General features: G+C 38.7%; 1 protein-coding gene across 2 annotated transcripts in view; it reads left to right on the forward strand.

Annotated features, from left to right (window-relative positions):
- Positions 1 to 25,411, forward strand: part of GABBR2 (gamma-aminobutyric acid type B receptor subunit 2) — an 818,519-nt gene that overhangs the window by 697,214 nt on the left and 95,894 nt on the right. For both annotated transcript variants that reach the window (XM_072597481.1, XM_072597480.1), the window contains exon 13: positions 3,872 to 3,994. In XM_072597481.1, coding sequence (XP_072453582.1) covers positions 3,872 to 3,994 — 123 coding nt within the window. The remainder of the gene's footprint in view (positions 1 to 3,871; positions 3,995 to 25,411) is intronic.

Genomic DNA, 25,411 nt, shown 5'->3' on the forward strand with positions numbered 1-25,411 from the left:
AAGAGATGATGAGAGACATTAGGGAGGTAGAATCAAGATTCAGCAAGTGATCAGGGATGTGACATTTGAGTCAGTCAAGAGCTGAGGTTGTGAACCTGAATTGGAAGGAGGGTAGAGCCCTGAAAAGAAATAAGGAGGCTCGGAAGTGAGCTTGGGGGAGAGGGAAGAGATAGAGTTCTATTTGGGTCTCATTGAGTTCAGGATGACTATAGGACCTTCCATTTGAAATGTCCAATTGGCAGCTGGTGATGCAAGATTAGAAGGCAGGTGAGAATGGGGGACTAGCTAACTAGAACTGTGAGTCATCTGCATAAAGATGAGCTGATGAAGTCATGAAGAGCGAATGTAGAGAGAAAAGAAAAAAGGGTCTTGACAGAGCCTTGACATACACTCAGTTAGGGTATATCAGAATATGGAAAGACTCAATCCAGCAACAACGACCACTTGTCTGAGATATTGAGAAAGGGATTCATGCTTAAGGGATCTAATTAACCCAAGTAGACTTCACAGTTCTTTCCAACCCTGAAGCTCCATTATTCCATGACTCGGGAAGCTAGGTGGTACAGTGGCAGGTCTGGTGTCAGGAAGACCTGAATTCAACTCTGGCCTCAGACATTTACTAACTGTGTGACCCTAAGCAAGTCACTTAACCCTGTTTGCCTCAGTTTCCTCATCTGTACAACGAGCTGAAGAAGGAAATGGCAAGCTGTTCTAGTATCTTTGCCAAGAAAACCCCAAAAGGGTCAAGAAGAGTTGAACACAACTGAAAAAAAATGACTAAACAAACAATTTGGTTCTAGGTGGAGAGTTGGGGTATACCAAACTGAATACATATTTACTGTAAGTGGTCTAATCAGGAGTGAAGGGTCCTGAAGAAATGGCTGCTGTCCCCAGCCCTGTTCCAGGGTTATCCATTCCTTCTGCCACAAAGTCTGGGATGTCAGAATGTCATACTACTCTCCTTAGATCTGTCCTTTGTACTTATCATATTATATTTTGTATTACAATTTTCTTTCTATTTGTTCTAGCTCTGCTACAAGATCGTAGGTCGGTCTTAATCATCTAATACATGTTTGTTGGACTAAATTTTAATTAAAATCTTTCCCATTACCATTTCAGCCTTCCTTATCCAGTCAATAGGGAATTTTTCCTGGTACATTTTGATTCATTCAAATTGAACCCTTTAGTTAGCATCCACTGTTCTCATCTTAGGACAAGAATCTCCTCCTTCCCAAAATCAAATCATTCCTACCTGTGCATGAAAGTAAACTCAATCATTTCTTAAAATGTCCCATTTCTAATGGGAGACGTCCCTGCCAGGATTGTCAGCAATCTATAAACTCTGGTTTATGAGCTCTCATTCACCAGACTCTCAAACTGTGGCATTGTACTTCAAATGAATGTCATATTCATAGATTTAGGGCTGACGGAATCTGAGAGGTCACTGAGTCTAAGACCCTCATTTTATAGTTGAGGAAACAGGTTAAGTGAATTGCCTAGAGTCATACAGCTAGTGAGCGTCTGAGGAGAAATTTGAGCCCAGGTCTTCCTGCCTCCAAAGTCTACTACTCTATCTATTACACCACACTGCCACCTACCAAAGTAACATGGCTTCTATATCCTAGAGGAAGTTATGCCTCCATGCTTTTGTCCCAATGAAGACAGTACTTTTGTCACAAATTAGCATTGCAATCTGTACCTATCTGTAGAGAAAAAAACATCTCAGGCTGGACAACCAGTTCTTGTTTTCCCTCACAGAATGTTAGACCTTCTAAATCATCCTATTCAAATTTCTCATTTTATAGGCGAGAAAATTGAGGCCCAAGAAGGGAAAAGACATTCCCAAGGTTACACAGTTATTAAGCAACAGAGTCAAAATTTGAATCCAGGCTTTTTGAGTCTTTGGACAAGGGTTTCTTATCCCCCTGAGATCCATAAGGATTAATGAATTTGGACAGAAAAAAAACTACATCTTTATTTTCACTAACCTATAACCAAAATCTAGTATTTCCTTCAATTATGAATTTTTTTGAAACATTCTCAGAAAGAGTTCATAGGCTTCACCAGACTGCCCAAAGGATATATGTCACACATCCAAAAAATGTTAAAGAATAGGAATGTGCTGGTAAATGTTGAACAACTGGATCTCTGGGGAAATAACTTGCAACACACTTTTAAAGTATATTCTGCCATATTGACATTTTCCCCACCACTTTCTTAAGTCTGTACAATCATCAAAATAATAAATCAAGCCCTGATTTGTAGCCTTTATCTATTTCTAAAGTGTAAATGCTCACACTGAAAATTTAACAATTTGGTGGTCCAAGCTGGCTCCACCACACCCCTGATTAAGAACACTTTTGCTTCAGACTCATCTAATTCAAAGTCTTTTTCCACTATACCATGATGCCCCTGCGTATTGATGGAACAATCTGTTTCTAAAAGGATTCTGGATAGGGACCTAGTAGACATAGAATTGGATAGAGAATCATGAGGCTGGTATTTGAATCCTGCTTCTGAAACTTACCATATGTGTGATCATAGCCAGGTCCCTCAATCTCTCTGAGCCTTAGTTTTCCCCATCAATAAAATGGAGTTAATAATACATAATCCACCTCCCAGAAGCTGTCGTGAAAAAAGCTCTTGACTAACTCTAAGACTCTATTTAATATGTTTTCATCACTGGTGTCATCAAATGGATGTAAACCTGAGCTTTAGCCCCAGTTCTATCACAAATTAGCAATGCAACCTAAGGATCCATTCCTTAACTTTCCTAGGACTTTTTCTTATCTCTAAAGTGGGGTTTGAGTGGGAGGGAAAGAAGCATTTACTGTCTACAAGTAAGCAATGTCTGCTAGTTAGCTTTGGGGTTACAAGGAAAGGCAAAAGATAGTCCCTACCCCTGAGGAGCTCCCAGTCTAATGGAAGTGACAACATGCAAACATCTAAGTACAAATAAGCTCTGAACAGAATCCACAAAAGCTAAGCAACAGCAGAAAAGCACTAGAATTAAGAGGGATTGGGAAAGACTTCCTGTAGAAAGTGGAATTGTAGCTGGGACTTGAAAGAAGAGAGAGAAATCAGGAGGCAGAGATGAGAAGGGAGAGCATTCTAGGCATGGAGGACAGCCAGTGATGGTGCCCAGTGCCAAGAGATGGAGTGTCTTGTGCAAGGAACTGCAAGGAAACCAGTATCAGTGTCTTATGTTGGGGAAAAAGAGCAGGGGGCAAAGTGTAAGAAGATTGGAAAGGTGGAAGGATGGGTGCCTAAGGTGTGAAGGACTTTGAACATCAAACAGAAGAATTTATATTTTATCCTGGAGGTGATAGAGAACCACTAGAATTTATTGTGACGTGGGGGAATGATATGGTTGGACCCAAGCTTTAGACAGGTGCTATTATTATCCCCATTTTACAATTGAGGAAACCAAGACAAACAGAGGTTAAGGGACTACCTAGAGCCACACAACTAGTAAGTGTCTAGAGCAAGATTTGAATTCAGGTCCTCCTGACTCCAGGACGAGAACACTGTGCTGCCTATCTGCCTCTTGGGAGATGGAATACATGGTTCCTAAGGCCCCTTTCACCTTAAATCCCTGAGTCTCTAAATCATCCTTTCAAATGGGGTGAAAATCTCAATGAGAAAGATGCCAAGGATCATTAGACACCACAATACAAGTGCTCAAGTATATATACCATTCCTCCTCCATGTCCCAGTCTACTTCAAAGTGAAAATATCAAAGGAAAAGAGAGAAGTTGGGTTCATAGAGATAGTATTTAAACACCCCATGGTGGGTCATACTCCTTCAGCTACTATAGGGAAACCTATAATTCACCTTAGCCTTCTGTTCTACTCCTACTTGTCCCTGCAGATCATTAAAGACCAGAAGCTGCTGGTAATTGTTGGAGGGATGCTACTGATTGATCTCTGCATTTTGATTTGCTGGCAGGCTGTGGATCCTTTAAGAAGGACGGTGGAAAAGTACAACATGGAGGTAAGTCACCAAATGTATGGCTGACTCATCATTGCCCATCACTCTCCTTCACCCTCTACAAGGTCCATCAGAGTATAGCTACAGAGTGCCCTACCAAGTGGTATTAAATGATTTCCTAGAAATATTAAATTATTTCCTAGCACCTATAGGGCTAGCTAGTTCCTGACTAAAGCCACCTTGGCAGAGACTTGAAGGGTATAACAGACACACAGGATATAATGGGGTTTTGCTACAACATCTTACTTGCATTATTTCAAAACAACACTAACTAGAGTGGTGTGCAGCATGGAAATCTGCTCTGTATAAAGGAGAGTGCTTCTTAAATAGTTCAATGTGAATTTTCCAGAAGAGAAGTAAAAATAAAAACAAATTTTATCTGTATTCTGAATAAGTTTCTGTTTCTAAGTCTCTTGAAAACTGGATAAACCTGGCAGCAGAAGGGAATTCTAGGCTCTGGGCAAGCATTGGTAATAGATGCTATTGTTATAAATAATAGATTATCAGGATGCATTAGCAGATTTCACAATAAACCCTGTTCCATGCTCTCCAGCCTATAAAATCAAGATTGAAGGTGACTACAGGAAAGGTCAAAACTGGGTCATTAATTCAGTATTTAGTACTTCGGATAGATGCTGTAAAAACTCATTTATTTAGATTCCACTGATTTGAAATTTAGTGTCATTCAGATGAGGCTGGGATAAATTAAGTTATAAATGGCACATTTAAAAAAAGGGGTGTTCTAGATCAATTAATAGTATAAACAAAAAATCTAGATAATGTTTGAATTTCTTAAGAGAACAAAGACTTTTCAAGCATTTTAGAATGATTCATTTACACATCCTCAATTGGCATGTGAAGTACATGGGTAAAGTAAGTCTCCTAAGAAAGTCTCCTAGGGCATGGTCCATAAGATCATAAGTTTTGAGTTGGAAGAGATCTTAAAGTTCATCTATTCCTACTCTCATTTTACAGATGAAGAAACTGAGTTTCTGAGCAGTTAACTGGCTTACTCAATGTAATACAGAAAATACATGTTAGATCCAGATAAGAACCTAGGTTTTCTGACTTCAAATCCATTTATGTGTCTATTTCCAGTTATTGTATAGATTTGGAAATGAAGGGGGAGGAGGAGTGTTTCTTTTTTGTATGTTTCTAAGTATTGTCACCATATAAAGTTAAAATGATGAACTATCCTATCATTCAGATTTTTCAGTCATTCAGCCTGGTCTCATCCCCTTTTTTCCCACCCACCTCACAATCAGATTAGTCTGTGTTAGTGTTACTGTCTTCTGAAATTGTATTTTCCCATGCATGTGAGAATATGCATTTGATTGTGCTATATTGAATAATATAGATGGGGCACATATAGGGGGCAGTATTCTGAGTCTTGTTTATAAAACAAATTCTGTGTGAAAACTAGAATACTTTCATCTTCCTGAAACAATTAGGTGGCACAATGAGTAAAGAACTGGGTGTACAGTCAGTTCAAATATGCCTCAGACGGTAGCTGTGTGACCCTGGGCAAGTCACAACTTCTGTTTGTGTCTAATTCCTCAGCATAGGGATAATATCAGCACCTACCTTTGCAGGGTTGTTGTAAAGCTCAAATAAGATAATATTTGTGGGTTGTATCACACCCAGCATTCTTTTTGAAGTAATGCATTATATTTGTATATCATATATATTGTATATAAACATATATAAGGCATTATAAATTAGAATCTCCCCACAAAAAAATGCACAGTTCATAGATCATTTGGAGCAGAAGAAAAGGAGTTTGGTGTATCTATCCTGACAAGAGGGGATTAGGGGGATTATGATTTCATATAGCAAATCTGTTTCATTCAAATCTAAGTTCATACAATCTGGTTTGAAGATACAAAGTTAGAACAATGGCAACCAATACTGTTTTTAAATTACGTGAACAAAATGGGGTGGGCTTATTCATCCACACAAGAAAAATGTATTAAGCGCCTTATGAGTGCCGAATTCTGTGCTAATTACTGGTGAAAAAAGTTTAGGTAAGATATATCTGTTCCCCCAAGGAACTTACAGTCCGGTAGAAGATAAGATATATTATATTGATAACTGTAATGTACATTATGCCAAAAGTATGTAATCTAGACCAGGTGTAAAGGACTCCACCCAGGGTGATACTATAAGGGAGGATAGACGAGGTCCCCAAGAAAGGCAAAGGCTAATAAAAAATAAGAGTTGCTTGATTCTTTAGCATCTCTGAGTTCCTTTTCTTTTGGGAGGGGAGCAGAGGTAGGGGTGAAGAAGGGGGGAAGGGAGAGGGAAGACAGTGTTGAGAGTAAAGGGAAGGACTAGACTGGATTTGTCCCTGAGGAATTGGTGTGACTATTTATGGCCTCATCAGCGGGGAAGTCAAGAATTTACACCTTGTCTAAAGATTTCACACTTTGTGGAGGAGACAGAAGAGGAGCCCCTCCTGTGGCATATCTGGATATACCATCTGGGCATTAAGAGAATTTCTATGTGAGTTCCAGAAGGGAAAATAAAAGAAAGTTACTAAAGGATTAAGCCAGAAAAGAAGAGATATTTGGGTTATCCTAGGTGGAACAGTGGTTAGAGTTCCTGGGCCTGAAGTCGGAAGACTCTGAGCTCAAGTCTGGCTTTAGACACTGATTAGCTGTGTGACCCTGGGCAAATCACTTAACCCTGTTTGCCTCAGTTTCCTCATCTGTAAAATGAGCTGGACAAGGAAATGGCAAATCATACCAGTATCTTTGGCAAGAAAACCCCAATGGGGTCATGATGAATTGGACGCAACTGAAAAACGACTGAACTGAAAGAATTCAATAGGCAAAAATGATTCCAGTAAAAAATTCCAGGCATGGAGAAAAATGTATGTAAAGGACTAAGGACTGTTTTGGAGATGGAGAGTATCCTAGTCTGGCTGAAACATATTTAACAATAATGAACTATGGCCAAGCCTGAGCTTCTGAAGCACTAAGACCTCTCCCTCTCCTCCACTAAGGGGCCTCTCTACATTCACTATGTAACCAGGTTCATCCTATGGGAACCTGCTCTCTATTGAAATGGATTAGGTTCTTTTTCTAACACTCTGGCAGCCTCACTTCAGAGGTCCTTGGAAAATTACTTAAATTTTAGGTTTGGGTCATGTCTGGGGCCTCTCAAAAAAATAGTGAATAAAAACTGTACACATTATACAATACAGATGAAGTATAGAACAGCTATTTATTTCCTCCACACAAAAGAAATGCTTAAAATAACCAAAACCCATAAGCATGCATTGACAGAAACCTAACAAGCAACAGTAATAACATAATCATGTTATACTCTCTTGGGAGGTTAATATTTTAAAACATCAAGACATGATGCAGTTCACAGGACTGTTAAATATTTCACATTTCACCTTAGTTCTATGCTGTCCATACAGTCGCTTCTTGGTTCATCTTCTAACAAGGCAGCCCAGGGCTCCAGAGCCAGTGGCAATCTTCTCCTCTAGTGAGACCTTTAGGGATATGAGGGCCACCCCCAGCACTGACTAAGCACCCAAGATCTCCAGGCCTCTCCAACTCACAAGGTGGGTACATCTCAGGATCATAACTCAGTCACCTATGATCAGGCAAAGAAACACAAGGCAGAAGAGGCAGACCAGAGGGCCAGACATAAGCTCATCTAGTTGAGTCTTTTCTCTAAGTAACTATGTGGAAACAGTCACCATACTGTGGAGTTGAGAGAAAGAAAAAGACTAGGAATGGAGATCTGAGGGAGTTGAAGAAAGAAGATAGACCAGAAGCTGCCTCTCTTTTTTTAAATGGTGAACTCCATTCGTGGGGCTAAGGGACCAATAGGGGGATGGCTTCATTATCCTGACATGCTTGCATCCTGCAGCAGTGAGAAGATGCATGGGATCAGTCAGATACAGACAGGACAGCTCTGTGCATGCCCGAAGTTTACATTACACATAGACTATATAGAGGGGAGGAATGCTCATCAACCTTTGACTACCAAGCACTATGCTAGCCCCCAAGGATTCACAACCAAAAGTGAGACAGTTCATGCCTTCAAGGACCTTAATATCTAGTTAGGGGAGACTATACAGATAGATAAAAGGTGATAGGGGCAGGAGAAAGACAGTAACAGTAGGGGGATTGAGAAAGATTTCATGTACTGTACGAGGCAGCCCTTGAACTGAGTCTTGAAGAAAGCAAAGGCATTCATTACACAGATAGACCCGGAGATGAAAGCTGGAGTGTCATGTATAAGGAATTGGAAGGAGAGTTTGGCCAGACCAGAGTGGACGTAAAGTAGATTAGTATATCATAAGGCTGGGCAGGTAGGTTGGAGTCAGGTTGTAAAGGGCTTTGAATGCTAAATAGAGGAATTTATATTTGATCCTGGAAGTAATAGGGTGCCCTTGAGGTTTATTGAACAGAGGAGTGATATCAGACCTGTGCTGTAGGAAGGTCACTTTGACAGCCGAGTAGAGAATGAACTTGAGTGGGGAGAAATAAGGAGAGAAAAGTAGGGTGGTGGCATATTGGGGGGGATCTTGAATGCTCAGCAAGGATTTTGAAGATACTATTAATATCTCCTTTGGAAATTTCTCTGTGCATTCTTTGGTCAGGTCCACATTGCCCTTCCTGCAGGTTGGCATGGCTACAAATTATTTTTGATCTGAGAGCTTTGTTCATTTATTATAGTTTCCACAATACACTTGGTAACTTCAAACTGTTGTTTTCTCGCACATGCCAGCTGTTAGGGGCAGGTCTGATGCTGGCACCCTGTTAGTTAAGGAATAGGGAATTAAAAAACATTTGCCAGTTAACAAAAGGAGATTTGCTCAGCCCTATGGATATACAACAAGGAGATGGAGACTCTTAGCTTCTCTATAAATTTGGCCTCCCTTATCCCCATATGAAGGCACATTTGGTCAACAAGGCAGGATGTGGGGTGATCTTTAGACATTCATCAAGTTGGAGGGGCCCCAACTCAAAAGAGATGAGACTTTTTATGCCCTTAGGTGACCAGGAGAAGCAGAGGCTGACCAGCTTTACCCCCTTTTAGGGGAAACTAATCTTTGTCATAAGAGATAAGGTCCCTGGTGGGTATTGACCCATTCATACCATATGTTGTTTTCTCAATTAAGTATAAAAATAAGACGAAAAACAATGACTTACATTTACATAGTAAAGTAAATCAGATAAAGCATTAAGTACCTACTATGTCCAAAAGGACAGGCCTTGTGATCCAGAAGCCCCCATTCTGTCGGAGGGAGACAACACATAAAAATGTAGCTGAACGTGGGGGCAAGCGGTGGGGGGGAAGATACCCACAAAGGAGGAAGGGAGAAAAGTCTGGAAAGTCAGGAGCTGAACTGGATTAGGAGTGAGCGTGACTGATGTAGGTAATTCTTCAAAACACACACACACACACACGTTTGTTTATACACAGTCTATATTTACTATAGGTTAGTGAATAAATGCATGGTGGGACGGGGGGTGGGGAGGACACAGGTAGGGGATGGGAGAGGAGTGCTCTAGAGACATCACAAAGTAAAGGTTTCTAAGGAATGTCTCCTGAAAAACAGCTTTCCCTTGGCCTTTCACAGAGTAGAAAGACGCTTGTGTAGCCCCTTTTCTTTGTCGTCCCCTGGTCTTCTGATCAGCTGGTTGCCTTCTGTGCCTGTCTCCACAGGTCTTTGCTGATTAACTCAGTACCCAGTGATTGCTTGCCTTGGGGGTATCCAGGTGTTTTCAGTACTGGGTCACCTGTGAAGCTATCCAGTTGTGTGTGGACTGTGGGAATATTTCATTGTTAACGGTGTTGAAGGTTTATCTATTAGTAATTCAAAAGATATGAATGTTTTATCAGCAATGCAAATGCAGCACCAAAAAAAGCCAACTTAATCAATTTTCTTTGTACAAAAAGGGCACAGTGGCTTTGAGCTAGTGGCTGATCAATTCTGATCAAATCCATTAGCATATTATTATTGAACGGACTAAATTATTCTTGAGACCTACAGGGTGTGTTTAGTCAGGCACATCTTGGTTCTACCTTTAGATTTACATCAATGATAATGACTTTCAGTTGCCATTGCAGCAGTTTTATAAAATGGTATCAATATTCACCATGCCCCCAGGAGCCAAACATTGCCCAGAGTTTGGCCACTTAAGGTAGAAATTTCAGGTTGGGCCTTGTTGGTACACTTTGTCCTATGTGTTAGCTGTGCTAACCTAATGTTTTAACTAACCAGTTCAGGTAAAAACATTTTAAAAAGAAATCCCTTGACCTACACCCAGGTGTCAAGAGAACTCCATCTGACTCATGGATAATACATTGAATGCCAAAGGTCTAGTTCAGAGGTCAGCAACTAAGGCCTACACGTCAAATCCATCCTTCCACATGGTTTTGTTTTACATTTTAAAATGTAAAACTCACTCACCATGCCAAAAGAGGCAGTAGGCTGGATTTGGCCCATGGGCTATGGTTTACTGGTTGGCCCCAGTCTAGTGGGTGCTGCTTTTCTCTAATCACTTCTATATATTCTTATACTTATGAATACTAATTTTCTGCTAAGAACTTCGTAACATCCACACAACTTGTTGATCCTCCTTCCCTGACATCTCTTAAATCCATCCCATCTTCTGTCTCCTCATACAGCCACTCCCCATGTTCAGGCCAGAGTCATCTCTTACCTAGACTATTATAACAGCCTTCTAATTTTTCCTCCCAGCCTCCAGGCTCTTCCCTTGCTAGTCTAGCCTCCATAGGACTACCAGTGTGATGCTCCTAAAATGTGGATCTGACCATGTCACCCCATCACACACACACACACACACACACACACACACACACACACACACACACACACATTCAAAATTGATTCTTGGCTTCCTATTGGCCCTAGTACACAATACAAAAAAAGCCCTGTATATTTATCCTGCATATATCCTATCTGTATACAGTTCCTTGCCTGTCATCTCCCACTGTGATTTCCTTGAGATCAGGCACGGATGTTTGTCTTTCTTTATATCCCCAGCAGTTAGCACAATGCATGATATATAACAAGCACTTAATAAACGCTTGTTGACTTGACTTGATCCTCTTATTTAAAGCTCCCCATGGTCTAACTGCCACCGAAATGTCCAGGATTTTTCCATAGTATTCTTTCATGCTTTTTCTACTTCAGTTAAACCGAGCAGCTAGCTGTTCCCTGTACTTAATATTTCATTTTTTGCCACAGAAGTAGTCTCCAGTGTTTGGATTATATTTTGTTCTCACCTCTACTTCATGGAACTCCTAGATTCCTTTAAAGCACAGCTCAGGAATGCCTCCCTCTACTTTCTTTCTTGATTGCGTTCCCACACCTTAAGTTATTAGCATTTTCTCTTTCTTAAAATTATTTTACCTTTCTTTGTATAGATTTATATTTATTTATATTCTGTACTTCCTCCAACACAGAATCCTTGAAGATTGGAACTGGTTTGCTTATTGGTCTTTGGAGTTATTGGGGTTTTTTCCCTATCCCTAGTACCTACCAGTTCGGAGTATATAGTAGGTGCTTAACAAATGTTTGTTGAATTAAAATTAATTGAATTTCATTTCACATAGACTGCTAACAGCAAACATAGGCATGGAATCTTTACTAACATTTTCCATTCCTGCTTGATTCGGGGACATAAACTTCATCTTACAATTCTAATTGATCCATTAATGTAAAATCAATTTGGTTCACCCTTACAATTACTGTCAGCCGGTGGGCATCATTATTGATTCATCAGTTACCAGCTAGCTCATTCTACTCCTATCCTAATGGAGTACATGGAGAGAACTGGAGTTGTATTTCTGAGATTACAGCTCCTCTGGACCTTGTGGTTGACCTAATCTGATCAAATGTTCTGTTGTTTTCCTCTGTTGAATAGTTGAAATAAATAACGTGTTAATTTATCTTTTGGCTTCAGTGAAAAGTATTTTAGCTGTTATTCTACTTGACCTATATTTATATTTCTTTATTCTCTTTAAGGGAAGCATTTGAGATTCAACAATTCAGTGTAACAAACATATATTAACAGAACATTGGGTAGGTGCTAAAGGAAATACAAAGTTGAAATAAGACGTGGACCTGTACTCATGGAGTTTACAGTGTTACAGGGACAAATGCACTAAGATCTAAGACAAACATGTTATGACTCATCCAAGAAAGGGAAAGACATTACCGATAAGAGAATTCAAGGAAGGTTCCCTAAAAGAGATGGCATTTGACTTGAGAATTCAACAGACCTAATCCCCAGATTAGGGGGCAGAGGGCAGATGCTGGACTTTTTCAAGAAACAGGAAAAAAAGAATGTATATATATATATATATATATATATATATATATATATATATATATATATACACACACACACACACACACACATATGTATATATATTCTTATATATTATATACTATATATTCTTATGTATTACATACTATATATAATATATCCCTTACATCCTCAGTTACTATTTTATTATTACTTCCTTTTAATTCCTTACAATGCCATTAGGTTCCAAGTAGTTAGGAAAAGAGAAGACTATGTGAGATAATAAGATCCTTGAGGTCGGGAACCACGTGCTTCCTAAACTCTCCCAGAATCTAGCACAGTAGTATACACACAATACATGCTTAATAAATGTTAGTTGAGTGGAATCAAAACAGACTAAATCTTGGTGGAAGTCAGATTGTAAAGAGCTTTAAATAAGAGGGTCAAGTCAAGAGACATTCATAAGCACTGTCTATTTGACAGGTTATTTTAAAAGATATATGTGTGTGTACATAGAGAGAAAATAGTGATTCTAGACCCCTTTGGCAAACTGATGAAGTCTATGGATCCCTTTCTAAATAATGCTTTTATGCATAAAATAAAATACATAGGAACTCAGTGTAGATACTCAATCAGTTTAACACACTGCACCCCAGAACTCTTGAGCTCAAGAGATCCACCAGCCTCAGCCTTAGGAAACAAGAAACTGTTTCAATTATGTTGAAATATAGTTATTGAATTTTTCTTAAAGATAAGTTCATGAGTCTCAGGTTGAGAACCCTTGGTTGAGAGTATGGCTAGAGAATCAGCCTTGAGATCAGGATGACTTAGTTCATATCCTATCTCTGACACATTCTGCCGTGTGACACTAGACAAATTACTTGACCTCTCAGTGTCCCCAAGCAATCTTTGAGATTATAAATTGCAGAAGTTGCTGAAATGCAGTGGTGAAGGAAGTTTCCTTATTAAAGTTTGCTGTACCAAAGAAATCACAGGTCCAAAGTTTAAAAAAAAAAATTTTTAATGAGTATCTAGACTGATTTGTCAAGGACCTGTGATTTCTTCAAGATGGAAACTCCCTAAAGATTACAACCTAACTATAACTTGAAGTGTTAGATTGTTACCTGTGCATTCATATTTGTGACTTACCTATGATCACACAGCTAGTTAGTCTCAAAGGTAGGATCTTGGCCAGACCTTCCCAGACTTCAGGTCTATCACTCTAGCTTCTATATATAACACATCTGTTTTCATAGATATATTTTAATGGACTGTGGTGGCACACACCTATAATCCCTTCTACTGAGAAGGTTGAGGCTGGTGGATCTTTTGAGCTAAGGAGTTCTGGACTGCACTGGGCTAAGCTGATAAGGTAGCCACATGAGTCCAGATTCAGTACAATGTGATCCATGGAATAGGAAGCTACTAGACTGTCCAACTTATGGCACAGTGGCTCAGGTTGGAAAGAGCACGAGTCAAAACAGGAAACTGTGTGGAACAGTGAAAACAGTCTAGATTTGGAGTCTAGGGACCTGGGTCAAAATTCCAGCTCTGACATTTACTACCTATGTGACTTAGCCCAAATCGCTTAACTGGGCTTCATCTTCCTTACCTATACAATGAAAAGAGTCCAGCTCCAAAGTCCCTAAGTTCTTTTCAAGTTCTAGATCTGTGAAAGGCTAAGTGACTCTCGAAGTCAGGAAGACCTGTATTCAAATCACACCCCTGATCCATACTGGCTGTGGAATCTTGGACAAATTACTCACCCTCTCAGTAGCCCAGGCAACTCTTAAGTTACAGAATGTTTGCTGATCTGTAACGGTAAAGGGAATTTACCACATATCACCAGGAGTTATCTACATTGATGAAATCGCAAGTCTGGATCCCCAAATTTATATAAGTAGATACAGACAAATATATGGCTGTCATTTTCCCTTCATGGGGCAGCAGGATAGGATTTTCTTAATAGAATCCTACAATCAAGCATCGCTGAAAACATAGAAGTTGTCCTAATAAAGAAAAACTAAAGATAAAACTCCTTTAAAAAATCTTTGAAGAAACTGTGCTTCCTCTTCACTCCCCTACCTTCCAAAAATGTGGCCTGAAAAAGTGTAGATTAAAAAGGTTTATTTCCAAAACAAAGGAATAAGACAGCAAATGAGAGTGAGGATGAACCACCATCCTGAATAAAGCTGTGCCTCTAGTTTTACATAAAGCATTATTTCAATCCAAAAAACTCATGCTAATCTATGCTGATTGGGCAACTAAGTCAATTATTTGTTCTGAAATAATTGAATTCAATTTAACAAATATTTATTAGGTACTATGGTTTAGAGCATTATGCCTGGGTCTGGGAGAGCTACAAAGATGAAGGTATAGTCTTTTCCCTCCAGAATAAATATATGAATACATGAATGAGTAAAAAAGCTTGGATTTGAGAATAAAAAAATCCAAGAAACTTGACTGCTCACGTGCCTTAAATGACATGGGAATCACAACTGTTCTTTCCAGGGAGATGGAGGACCAGCAAACCTTATTAGCATCTTTCCTGCCCCTAAGCATGAAAGACACTTGACATTGATACCTGGCCTACTGATATAACCTAAGGACCGTACCAAGCACTGCACCCTTAACATCACTAGACATGGCCATATGCCTTGCGGCTAAATTTTATTTTCATGTGTGATCTCCCCCAATTAGACAGTGAACTCCTTGAGATCAGGGACAACCATCCTACTTCTGATATTTCTGTCCCCAGCACTTAGCATCATTCTTGGCACATAGTAAATGCTTAATAAATTATTTTTCACCTATTGATATAAAAAGCATTTACTAAGTGTTTACTATGTCCAGAGCTCAAGTTTCCATTCCAGTTCTGCTATACTACATGGCTGCCAATTTTAGATCATTGCAGTCTCTGCAGAATCAAAGTCAAAGGTGACCCAAAGGGCAGTGTATAGACTGGTGGTGGGCAAAAGCAGATGCGGTATATTAACAACAATTTGTATGCCAAAAGTCGTGTAAAAGAGCGTATAATTGGGTGGGCAGAAAACATAGGTAGCACATATTTAGAGATGCAGTACAAATTAGACAGTAAGTTCAAATAAGACAGCCACTTAAATCACCTAAGAAATTCAAGAAAAGAGAGTCAGGGAAGGTGTCATAGGAAGACAGAACCTGATTTAGGTCTTTAAAAAAGGGATGGATTCAGTAGGCAGATATTTCATGCCGTGAAGATGACACGAGCAAAGGAAGGGAAATGGAAGGAGGGATGATGCATAATCCAGTTTGGCTGAAACATAAAGTGTATGGAGAGAGGTGTTGTATGGGAATAGAAAGAAAATGGCATGCAGAATGGAAAGCAATTGTTTGTAGAAATGCTGAGGCAGCCAGTTCTCCTAACACATGAGCCATCCATTTTCCAACCCAGTTAAAAACAAAGACCTCCAGCACTTCTAATTACTTCAGAAAGCAATAGCATGTAGGTCTCAGCAGGCAACCCAGTAAGTGGCAGTGAAACTCTCACAGTTTTTTGACCTTTCCGCTTCCTGGCTACCAAGGTGAGAACAACTTAAGGAAAGTTTGGAATGGGGTAGAATTTGCAAACCCTTATCTTATTGCCATGGATCTGACATCCTTCTCTATGGAAACAACAGATGTGAGGTCTAAAAGTCTTTAGCTAAAATTGACTCACCAACTGGTGGCCTGTGCTGATCAGGTTTCTATGGAAACAATGAATCAACCAAAAAAGATTTTTTCTAATATTTAATTTTAAATCTTTGCCTTATTCTTCTTTCTATAATCTGTCAGAAAAGAAATACCAGTACTTGTACACATAATCTTCAAAAACCTCTGGTCAGTATGCATACCTATTCAAAGTATATGTGTGTATACACACACACATATGTGTATGCAAATGTGCACATTTTTATGCGTATATATTGTGTACATCTATATATCAATGAATTCAATTAAAGCAGATTAAAGTTCAGAACATGTTCTCTAAAGGATATTTAATAGAACTGTATCCCAATTTAATGCTTAATATATGTGTGTATATGTGTATAGCTACATATATCCATGTTTTAAGGGTGTGTAGGAATATGTGTATGTATAGCTACTTTCCAATTTAATGTAGTGATTTCCTATGTGTATTATGTACACATACACATATGTGATATCCATAGCTTACATATGGATAGCGAAGCATTAAATTGAGATGTATCTCTCTCTCTCTCTCTCTCTATATATATATATATAAATAATCCTTAAATTAACCTGTACATAATATATATACAGATATCTATATGCACATGTATACATATAATATATAAATATGAAAACATTTAATTTCATAAAACAATAGAGTATTAGAGTTGGACAAACCTCAGGCTGGGTTTGAGGTGTCTGATCCAACCTCTTGCTGAAACGAATTGTCTCTACAACATCCTCAAGCAGTCACCCAATCTCCACTTAGAAAACCATCAGTATGAACATCAGTTACCATCTTACCCCAGATGAGTCAAAGTGCTAGTTTGAGTGCCAGAGGAAAGAAGGGAGAGAGGGAAGGAAGGAGGAAGGAATGAAGGAAAGGAAAAGAGAGAAGGAAAGAGGGAGGAAGGAAATGAAGGAGAAAGGAAGGAAGGAAGGAAGGAAGGAAGGAAGGAAGGAAGGAAGGAAGGAAGGAAGGAAGGAAGGAAGGAAGGAAGGAAGGAAGGAAAGAAGGAAGGAAGGAAAGGAGGAAGGAAGGAAGGAAGGAGCGAGAGAGGGAGGGAGGGAGGGAGAAAAGGAAGGAAGGGGGATGGGAGAAAATCATATCCAAAGCTCTCTTTACCTGACTTTCAAAGCCCTTCATCATCACCATCATCATCACTCACCTTCATCTAATATTTTGAAGTATAACAGGAATTAAGTGACTCTACCAACTTCACACAGTTATTGAACACTAGGGCCAAGATTTGATCTTTTGATCCCAAATCCAATGTTCTATCTTGCTGTAATTGACTGATTATTCATCTTTCACCAGCTGCTTCCTAATACATGTCTTCCAATAGGGTCCAGCTTGTTCCCTCACTATCCATTAATATACCCAGGTCATTGCTGCCTCCCAGACGTCCCTCATACTGTTTTCCTTGCTTAGAATGCCTTTTTGACTCTCCTTTGCCTGGCTAAAGCTCCCTAGGCCCTGCTCTAGTCCTTCTTCCTCCATGAAACTTCCCCTAACCACTCTTAATTCTCACTGATTTCCCTTTAATAAAACTGGGGAGCAACCTGCACCCAAAAGTTTCTCCTTCTGGATTCCTGCCACCACTCTCTTTGAGTCAGTTTCTGCTGCTATAATCTAAGGTTATTAGAAAAGCGATTGACCATATCCTTAGGCTCACACCCCATCCGGAGGGGAACCCTATCCCCACCATGCCTGCAGAAGCCTAGCACACTGCAGTCCATCCAAATACATTATTAATCTTTACTCCAAAGTAAGAAAAACTCAGGTGAGATACCCCCGCTGAGATCAGTTACAAGTAGATGGTCTCATGTTGCTTGATTATCTTGGCACAGGTTTAAAACATTTAACGTTCTCCCTAAGTCTTTCTTAAGACTCTCTTTGCCTTCATCCCCCTTATATTCAGTAGATTGTTTAAAAAACAAACAAACAAACACTAGTTTGACCTACTTCCTCTGAAAACCCTAAATTGGACTCTTTTTTCTAGCCTCCTAGAACCCAGGATAATCCAAGACTTTCTTTCTTGGTCTTGGCTCTATTTTCTTTGCCCTTCAGTCAAAACTGCTTTCTTTATCACCTGGTGCAATCAATCAGTTAGCATTTATTGAGTGACCACTATGTGCCAGCCACAGTGCGAGATTCTGGAGATACAAACGCAGAAGCAAAACAGTGACTTACCCATAGAGGTATACTTGAAAAGATGATTTGGGATGTGAGGGAGGCACTACCGCAGGGGAGCATCACCTGGTGTTACCTGAGCTTTATTCACGAGAGTCTTCTGATTAGCCTTCCCTCTGGTTTGAAGCTCTCTCGTTCTCTATCTCACTCTCTCATCTCTCTGTCTCTTCACTGTGTGTATTTCTGTTTGTCTCTCTCTTTTTGTCTCTATCTGTCTCTCTATCTGTCTCTCTCTGTCTCTGTGTCTCTATGTCTCGCTGCCTCTGTCTCTGTCTCTCACACACACACACACACACACACACACACATACACAGTGTTTATTTCTGTTTGTCTCTCTGTCTCTGTCTGTCTCTGTCTTTCACTATGTATGTATTTCTGTATGTCTCTCTCTTTCTGTCTCCATCTATCTCTCTGTCTATCTCTCTCTGTGTCTCTGTCTGTCTCTCTCTCCCACACACACACACACACACACACACACACACACTGTGTATTTCTGTTTGTCTCTTTGTCTCCATCTGTGTGTGTGTCTCTCTCTGTCCCTATCTAGCTCTCTCTCACTCTCTCGTTTTCTCTCTCACTCTCTGTCCTTTTCTTCTTCCTTCTCTTTCTCTCTGTCTCACTCTCTCACTTGCTCTCTTGCTCTCTGTCTCTCCACTCTCCCTCATTCTCTCTCTCCTTCTCTCCCTCTTTTTCTCTTTCCTCTCTCTCCTTCCCTTTCTTTTTGTCTCTTTCTTTCTAAAACAGCAGAAAGATCTCAGAGATCATCCAGTCCTAAACAGGAATCCCTCTTACAAAGTGCCCAACAAATCATCTATCTCCATTTGAAGACCTCCAGTGCTGAGAAGCTCACTACTTCATGAGGCATTTCATTTCGCATTCAAACAGCTCTCATCACTAGAAAGATTTCTTCATATGGATCCATAAGCCACTTCTCTGAAACTTCTATTATTCAATTTTAATTCTTTTTGCATGTGATGATCCTTCAAATACATAAAGCTGTCTATCACATAACCCTCACACCTTCCCTCCCCTGGGCTAAACCATTTTTGAGCTTCCTATTAATGGTAGGACTCTAAGATCTGTATAATAGTTGTTTGTACATGGATCATACCACCAAAATAGATTTTTAAACTCATAAGGGCAAAGATTATGTCTTACTATGGTATCTCTACTAGCACTTAGCCCAGTATCCTGTATATAATAGGCACTTAAGTTTAAACTTGAAGCTCTTGTCTCCATCTACTTAAAACTGTAGGTAAAAACCACACTTGACTCTCTCATATAGTTTTTTTTTTAATCTAGTCTTTAACAAATCAGACTCCAACACATTAAAGCATAGTGAGGAAAAAAAACTTTTACTGTTGAATTTCACACTTTGTGTCCATTTCCAAAATGTATTATACAGTAAATGTAGTCTGCACTAAACACTTTGGAGGATCAGTCACAGAAAACCAGGACTTTTTCATATGAGGTTCATGACCCAGCGTTTGAGTGATAAAATTAGCTAAAGGCCGATTTTAAATGTTATGTGAGAATCAGAAGCAGAATTGGATGAAGGCAAGGTAGGCAGCCAAGGCAAAATGCAAGGTGAGACCCTTTGCAATCTGACTTTTTATAAGGACTTACATTTTGAATGCCACAAAATTCCACTCTTATTTTGTGTTAAATTTAGTTGAACTAGGGCAAATCAATTCTTTTCCACACCTTCCATGCCTTCTGGGCCATGCAAAATAACCTTGAAACCACACTTAGGAGGAAGAAGATGAATTGGCAGTGTTTACCTTGGATTTGTGCTGTGTCAAAGGGCCCCATCCCTTTCCCAATATACCAACAACCATTGTGGAAATTATATACCCCATATTTCCTAGAGTGGTTTTGATTTAAAGTATTTTGTCTTGATATCTTCATCAACCATTGGAATGTCCTAGAAATGTCAATAGTTTATTTAGCAAATGGTAATTAAACTTATCAAGTAAATAGGAATTAGGGGGAAAACTCATGGGATTTCCAATTAAGATGATGGTGTAAAAGATCCTAAAGAAGTCCAGTTCTCCTACTGTTACTCGAGCAAAAATTTAAAAGGGCACCAGGTGAAACCGTGGTCAAGAAAATTGAAAAGAAATACCAGTAAGTGGTTGCATTCAGTTCAGTCAGATGCAAGAAGATAACTGGCATCTTGCAGGCACCTGAAAGAGGGTCATCCCAGATAGACAGAAGTCAGCATGAGCTTTAGCAAAAAGGGTCTAAAACTTGTGAATGCTCTGGGCAGGGACAAACCAGGGTGATGGGGAGTTAATGAGAACCCCTCTCAGTGACTGCTGAAGCTGACAGGATCTTGGCCCAGGGAAGAGCAGCAGTAGGAGATGAGACAATCCCAATAAATCACTGAGACAAGAGATGGAACCAGACAGAGTATAAGGCATAGGATCGGGAGTCACAGCACAAGAAGGGGCTAGAACAGACAGGCAACTGGGGCCCTTCAGGGCCTCAGAAGAGGATGGAACCAAGTCCCATTTTCTGATTGGGGATTGTACAAGGAGGAGTCAGAGACAAGCTGAAGCCAGCACACAAGTCCTCAAGAGAAATCATTTTTAAAATTGGGAAGGAACAGGGTTTGTCAGCATCCAGTCTCAAGCTTTACTACAAAGTAATATCATCATAAAAATTTAGTTTGGTTAAGATATAATCATTTTGATTAGCAGAACAGATTAAGGACATGAGACCCAGAAGCAATCAAATGTAGCATTTTATACCCAAAGATGCCAAACACTGGGCTAAGTATTTAGTATTTGACTAAAACTGTTAGAAAAATTGGAAAGTAATTTTGAAAAAAAAAATTGACTCAAACCAACATCTCACACAATATACCACAATAAACTTCAAATAGATTCAAGACATAAATATAAAAGTTTATATCATAAGCAGACCCTCTGAGCCTTCAGGAGACAGAGGTAGAAGCCAAAGATCACCTACCACCAAGGGCAAGGGCCTAGTACCCACCACTGATCCAGAACTGCAGTAGTATCAGACTATGAAGACAGAACTAAACTGTGCTTGTCCACCCTATCTAAAAGTACAAGAGGGGTTGATGAGCAGCCCTGGCACAAAGTCCCAATCTAACAACGAGGCTGAAGAGAGGAGTGAACAGAAGAAAACTCTAAATACAATGAAGAAATAGTACGGATACAGAGAAGTCCAAGAAGTTAATCCAGAAGACAGAAGTATCTCAAAACAAGTAAGAAGCAGAACCTCTGAGAAAAGAAGGCCTTGGCCACAAGGATTCAAAGAGTGGCTGGAAAAAATGAAGAGATATAAAGGAAATCAGAGCCCTTGAATAACAAATTAGATGAAAATAACAGAACTTCTCCAAGTCCTACACTCAAGTACTATACTGAAAAATAAAATGAAGCCAACAAAACTCAATGATTCCATGAGATAACAAAAAATATTAGAAAAAAATCAGAAGACTAAAAAATAGGACATGTAATGTATCTACTATCAAAAAGAACTGACCTGAAAAAAACAGGTCAAGGAGAAATAATTTAAGAATAATTTAATGATTCCCTAGACAAACAAAAAGCCTGAATATCATATTTCAAGTAATCATAAAAAGAAAACTGCCTAAATATACTAGAACCAGAGGGCAAAGTAAAAATAGAAAGAATGCACTGCTCATATCCAGCAAGAAATGCCATATTCAAAATTCAGAGTTTCCAGTTTAAGAAAAAATAATGCATGCAATAAGAAAGAGAGGATGAGAGGTAAAGAAAAGGAAAAGTGCAAGAGGAAATGGTAAAGGGAAATACATAACTGATCATCATAACTATGAATGTGAATGGATGATTATCAATCCAAAAATACTGAATAAAATATTGACAAAGAAGTTACAGTAGAATATCCAAAAGACTGCACATTATGATCAGGTTGTATTAATACCAGGAAAGTGGGGTTGGTTCAGTATTGGGAGATTGTAACAGAACAGACCATATTTTAATAACAAAGCTATTCAATGACATTATGTCAATAGGGTAGAGATAGGGACTGAATCTCAGATATCAGTGGTTATAGGGAACTCTTAGATAATCCCCTTACCAATATACCTTTTCTGAAACTTGCAGTCATAAGAAATTTGCCTAAAATACCAATATGTTAAGTGATTACCCAACCAGATGTGTTACAGGCAGAGCATGACCCTATATTTTCCAAAATCTAAGGCCAATTGTCTTTTGACTACACAATCCTGCCTTATATAGATACACAAAAGTCTTCCAACAAAATACTACTGCTTATGCTAATAAAAAAAGTTAAAGCATAAAGCCTTTCCTTAAATGGCAAACCATAGCTACCCCAAAACCAAGTGCTAACATTATATGTAATGTAGAGTCCTTTCCAATAACACCAAGATAAAGATGTCCCTTGTCACCACGATTATTTAATGTGTTTTTTTAAGTGCAAGACACAAGAAGAAAAAGAAATTGAGGAAGTAAACATAGCTGAAGAAGAAACAAAATTATCACTTCTTATATATGATTATGATTATAGTTTAGTTAGAGAATCCTAGATATTAAACTAAAAAGCAATTGAAACAATAATATCAGAAAAATAGAATGTGAAATAAGACCACAAAATCATCAGTTTTTCTATATGTTATCAACAAAACCTAGCATAAAGATAGAAAAATAAATTTTATAACTACAAGCTGTAGTTAATTAAAACCAACTTGAAATGTAGTTAACTTAAAAGTTTTAAAACACCTAGAGTTATACCCACAAGAATTATATATAGGCAGCTAAAAAACACTCCCTGCATAAATAAAGACCTCAAAAGTTGTAGAGGTATCAATTTCCCCTAACAATACCACCTAAATTAATTTACAGATTCAGTGCCAACTAATCAAACTACCAAAGGATTTCTGTATAGAACTAGACAAAATAAGAACCAAATTGATCCAGAAGAACAAAATGTTATAATTCTCAAGAGAAATAATTTTTAAAATTGGGAAGGAACAGGGCTTATCAGCATTCAGTCTCAAGCTACACTACAAAGCAATAATCACAAAAATTTGATCTGGTTAGAATATAGAAATTTTGATCAATGGAACAGATTAGGGACACAAGACCCAAAAGTAATCAAATGTGATAGCATTGTATACCAGAAGTTGCCAATTACTGCGCTAAGAACTCAGCTTTTAAGAAAATCTATGAGGAAAATTGGAAAGTAGTCTAAAAAAAAATTAGGCTTAGACCAACATCTTACACAATATGCCACAATAAACTCCAAATCAATACATGACCTAAATATGAAAGGTCAGATCATAAGCAAATTGGAGAAGGAAAAGATCTACCTTTCACAATTATTGGGAGGTAGCAAATTTCTTTGATAAAGATCTGATGTCCAAATATATAAGGAATTATAGAAATATCAAAATATCAAAGAGCCATAAATAAATGATCAAAAGATATAAACAGGCAGTTCTCAAAACAAAGAAATGCAAGTTATCAAATTTAGCTGGATTTTATCTTTTACCCAGTGTTACCTAGTTAGCCAGATGAGCTATAAAATAACACATGTTCTTCTCTTCCTCAATTCTTTAGTGAATTTAAAATAAATTATTTCAAAAATTTCAATACCAGCCAAAAACTAAGATTTCCTCTCCCCATTTTCCCCCATTATTCATTCACATCCCAATAAACCTGTTTTTCGGAGGAAAGTACTAGTTACTAGCAGACCCTCATCCACATTGCTTTTTGACAATTTAGATAAACCCCAGAGATGCCATTTAGGGAAGCATTTCAAGTGAAACCCCAGCCTTACTCTCGGAGAAGCAAGTTGGAAAAAAGCTTTGGTGGGGAGCCCAGGCCCTATGTGTCACTGCTGTATTGGAAAAGGACGGCGAAAGCTAGATTAATTCCCACATGCCATTTTTTCAATGTACTACCAAATTCATTTTCTTACATCAGACACCAGCTATGTGGATGAATTATATCAAGGAAGCAAGGAGACTAAGTCCAGGCTGGAATTATTTCACCAACATTGTTAAATACGTTTCCATACCCATATGTGTTCTTTCCATCTTATCTGTCTTTTACAGCAGACATGGAAGCAGACAATGAAAGATTGCATGTTCATACCAGTTAAGTCAAATCTCTCGCATTCTTTTTCAAATGCATTCAAGAAAGCACCATCTATGGGCAGATGGAAAAGTACTGCAGACAGCAACATACTGGGTTTACCACGTTATAACTTACATTATACATTTTACCAGGTTCATTTACACAGAAAATATGTCCATGTTGACATTTTATATATCTAACACAAATAGACTTTTTATCCATGTTGCAAAAGTAGTTCATTTGGATAGTTTATAACATATATATTAACACATACATATATGGATACATAATGTAGACACAGACGCAATGTATATTGTTTAGTAATACAAAGTATATCTATATTGCATCATAGCATCATCATACCTTGGAGTATTATATATTTATAAGGTATTTTATAAATACCTACACTTGCTTAAGTTTGGCATAAGAAAAAAAAAATTAGAAGATTTTATCAAAAGTTGGTTAGTAAGATCTATTAAAAATCTATTAAAGATGAGACCATTTCTTGTCCCTCTGCCCTTTCTACTCATTCTGCTTTTCTTCTTTTTCCATCTCCTTTTTCATACCCCTACAGGGTATGATGACACTGGCAGCTCTCTGTCCCCCTGGGTAAATAATCCACAGCTCATAAGTGAGAATTGAAATTGTCTTGAGCTTTTCAACACCCAGGACATCTGAAGAAAGGGGGAGCAAGTGTGGAATGGAATCTGCTGCTCAAAGATGGGAGGAAAGTGGGGAGAAGACATAGGAAAGGATTGGTGGGATGGAAGTTCATTTATGGAAAACAGGAGCCTTAACCTTAGGTCTTTGGTGAGAGAAGCAGGTAAGGGAATGCCAATGTTAACATAAAGGAATGGGTTATAGGTGCAGGAAGAACATCTCTCTGTACTGGAGTAAGTCCAATCATGATGAGACTACGAGGGGGATAGCATTCCATCAGATCTGGTTAGCACTAGAGTCAATGCAGTTATAATTATTAAAACTGGATAATTAATATAGGGTGACTTTCAGAGAAGTCTATGAGGGAAGGCACAGTAAAGGCAATAGTCATGGGAAATACTTGGTCATGGTTTTTAGGGGCTTCTGGGAATTTTCCCATTTA

The sequence above is a fragment of the Notamacropus eugenii genome, chromosome 3 (genome assembly GCF_028372415.1).
Source record: "Notamacropus eugenii isolate mMacEug1 chromosome 3, mMacEug1.pri_v2, whole genome shotgun sequence".
NCBI classification, from domain to species: domain Eukaryota; kingdom Metazoa; phylum Chordata; class Mammalia; order Diprotodontia; family Macropodidae; genus Notamacropus; species Notamacropus eugenii.